Source organism: Cryptococcus neoformans (assembly GCF_000091045.1).
Source record: "Cryptococcus neoformans var. neoformans JEC21 chromosome 6 sequence".
Classification (NCBI taxonomy): Eukaryota; Fungi; Basidiomycota; class Tremellomycetes; order Tremellales; family Cryptococcaceae; genus Cryptococcus; species Cryptococcus deneoformans.
This window is the reverse complement of record NC_006691.1, coordinates 1325093-1327975: the sequence shown is the minus strand read 5'-3', so window position 1 is coordinate 1327975 and position 2883 is coordinate 1325093. Positions and strand designations below refer to the sequence as shown.

The 2883-nt window shown below is 47.1% G+C and overlaps 1 protein-coding gene across 1 annotated transcript; it reads left to right on the top strand.

Moving 5' to 3' along the window:
- On the top strand, nt 1-2883 carry CNF04560 (conserved hypothetical protein). The gene is made up of 11 exons (XM_571420.2): nt 1-651; nt 708-802; nt 857-948; nt 998-1164; nt 1217-1465; nt 1516-1772; nt 1834-1946; nt 2002-2099; nt 2157-2188; nt 2246-2524; nt 2576-2883. The coding sequence occupies exons 1-11, from the start codon at nt 382-384 to the stop codon at nt 2601-2603; spliced, it is 1680 nt and encodes a 559-aa protein (XP_571420.1). The 5' UTR covers nt 1-381; the 3' UTR covers nt 2604-2883.

Genomic DNA, 2883 nt, shown 5'->3' with positions numbered 1-2883 from the left:
AAAGATCATTTGTCGAAGGGACAAGGCATATTGCACCCCGTGGGGCTCACTCTATTTTGCCGATCCCGACGCGGCCCCAGCGGGGACTCCAATCTAGCAAAAAGTGCATTGATGGAGGAACAACATGACAGATGGTGGAAAGACAGAGGAAAAAGAAGGCACATCATTCAAACATCCTTTCTTTGCCAAGTCCAGCGCAGAAAGCGGGCCGTTGCGAGTACGATTCGGAACTGTCCATGTCGGAATGACTGACTCAACGGCCCGGTCATGTTTATTGCGGGACAAAGAGTCAATTGTTTTCGGACAGAGATGTATATAAGACAAATCAGCGGCGAACAAACATGGAATTCTTTTCAAACCTCAAACAGTCACTAACCAACGATGACTTCCGAAATCAAGCATCTCGACTCATCTATGGAGGACGAGAAGGTGCTCACAGAGCACGTCGAAGTCGCTCACACCGTCACTCGCGATGACATGGAGAAGGGTCGTAAGAAGCGTACCATTAACACGCAGCTCGATGATGCCGCAAAGCTTTTGGAAGAAGCCGGTGGTCACGTCGAGTACACACACGCCGACAACAAGAGGATTCTGCGACTAATTGATTTCTACGTCTGTCTGCCCATGTGTCTCGTTTATTTTATTCAACAGGTAGGTTACTGGTCAAAATGCTGGCATTATGGAATCTTACTCGGAAAATCTCGCAGCTCGATAAGGCAAGTGTCAGTTACGCTGCAGTCTTCGACCTGCAAACAGAGGCCAACTTGGTTGGCACTCAGTACAGTTGGCTCTCCAGTGTCGTGTAAGCCAAAATAAAGGAGAGAGCGATGAGCCACATGACTAACGAACAATACAGCTACTGCGCGCAACTTGTCTGCCAGCCTTTGTCTTCCTATGCTCTTATTGTCTTCCCTGTTAAGTACTGGGTGATGTTCAACATGACTGCCTGTAAGTCACACAGTGAGTTAACAGACATGCAGCTAAAGCCATGTTGCAGGGAGTATCGTTACCATGGCTACAGCTGCCGGAAAGAACTTTACTGGCCTTCTTTTGGCTCGTATGTTTTTGGGTGTCTTTGAGGCCACCATCTTGCCCTCTTTCATTCTCATCACCCAAATGTGGTGGGTTCGACGAGAGCAATCTTATCGAACCATTGCCTACCAAGTAAGCACTTGACAACCCGTCTAGTTATCTATTTGCTAACTTGTCTACTCAGATCGCCAACTCTTTTGCTGCGATCTTCGGTCCTTTGCTCTCTTATGCTATCGGCAAAGCTTGCGATAACTCAGACAAGATAAAGTCTTACCAGGGTATCTTCCTCTTCATGGGTGGCTTCAGCTTGGTTCTTGTGCCTGTTGTCTGGATATTGCTTCCCAACTCTCCTACTACTGCTCGATTTTTGAAGAAGGGTAACGACCGACTCATCGCCATTGACCGACTTGCTGAGAACAACACTGGTACCAAGGTATGCATACTTTCAATATCAGCATTTGAGTTAACTGATGTTGCGCATAGGCTTCCAAATTCAAATGGGACCAATTCTGGGAGACTTACAAGGACCCCAAGACATACATGTGGGCGGCAATGTGGTTCTGCTGCGCTTGCCCTTCCGGTGGTATCGGAGCTTTCGGCGGTCTTATCACCAAGGGTTTCGGCTTCGACACATTCACGACTATCTTGCTCCAAATGCCTCCGGGTGGTATCGGTATCATTACTCTTTTGGTTTCCATCTACGTGACAAACAAAATCAAGCTCCGTTGGCCCGTCATTGCGTGAGTTATACTCGTTGACAAGAGATTACATGCACGTAGGAAGCTGACGAAGAGCTCATAGTGTTGTCTGCCTCTTCCCGATTGCTGGTGCCAGTGCATTGACCCAAGTTCCCAGCACCAAGACTGGTGGACTCATGGCCAGTTACTATGTCGCTTACCTCTTTTCTGCCCTTCGTAAGTGATGACGGCGCCACTGCACAAAGTTATGTCTGAGCTGACGTTAAAACAGAGCCTTTGTTGATCAGCTGGTGTAACTTGAACTCTGCTGGTACCACCAAGCGAGTCCTCACTACCGCTACTATGTTTGGCGCTCTCACTGTCGGCAACGTGAGTGGACTTTTCATACCGCCTCTTTACGATAAAAAACTAATCCTCAGAATTTAGATTGTCGGCCCTCAAGTCTACCTTTCACGAGAGTGAGTAGTATTTTCATTTCTCACTCTAATAGGCATTTATCTTATGTACTTCTTCAGGGCACCTCATTACCATACTGGTCTCTACGTCGACATTGCCTGCTGGTGTATCCTCCTCATCCTCGTCATCTTAATGGGCGTGTACCTCAGGCTCCTCAACAGGCGCCAGGAAGCTCGCCGACTTGCCTTGGGTCTTCCTGCGAACCTCAAAGACATGTCTATCATGTCCATGGAAGAGGCCGAGGCTTACAAGGCCGAGCTTGCTCAGATTATGAGAGCGCAGGGGAAGGATATGGACAGTTTGAACGTCAACTCTTTCGATGATATGACGGACTTTGAGTAAGTGTCGGATGACAGATTATCAGAGTTACGGCTGACCAGAATCTACAGGAACCCCATGTTCATGTATGTTTTATAAGAAATCTTGGATTGTAAAAGAGCTTGCGGGTCAGCAGCCTATGGAGAGTTTTCATTTTGTCATTGCTAGTAGGGTTTATTGTAATAGTTTTTGTAGGGTCTTAATTCCCAAAGAACAAGAAGTCATAAATTTCCATGCATGTCTCCTTCGGTCAGGCGATCAATCGGCATGAGCAACAGAATTGATAATAATGCGACGGATGGGACTTTGATCACCAAAGACTTCGGCTCGACATTGGCTTAACACGAATCATTATTATAGCAAAGACGTTCATTGTGGC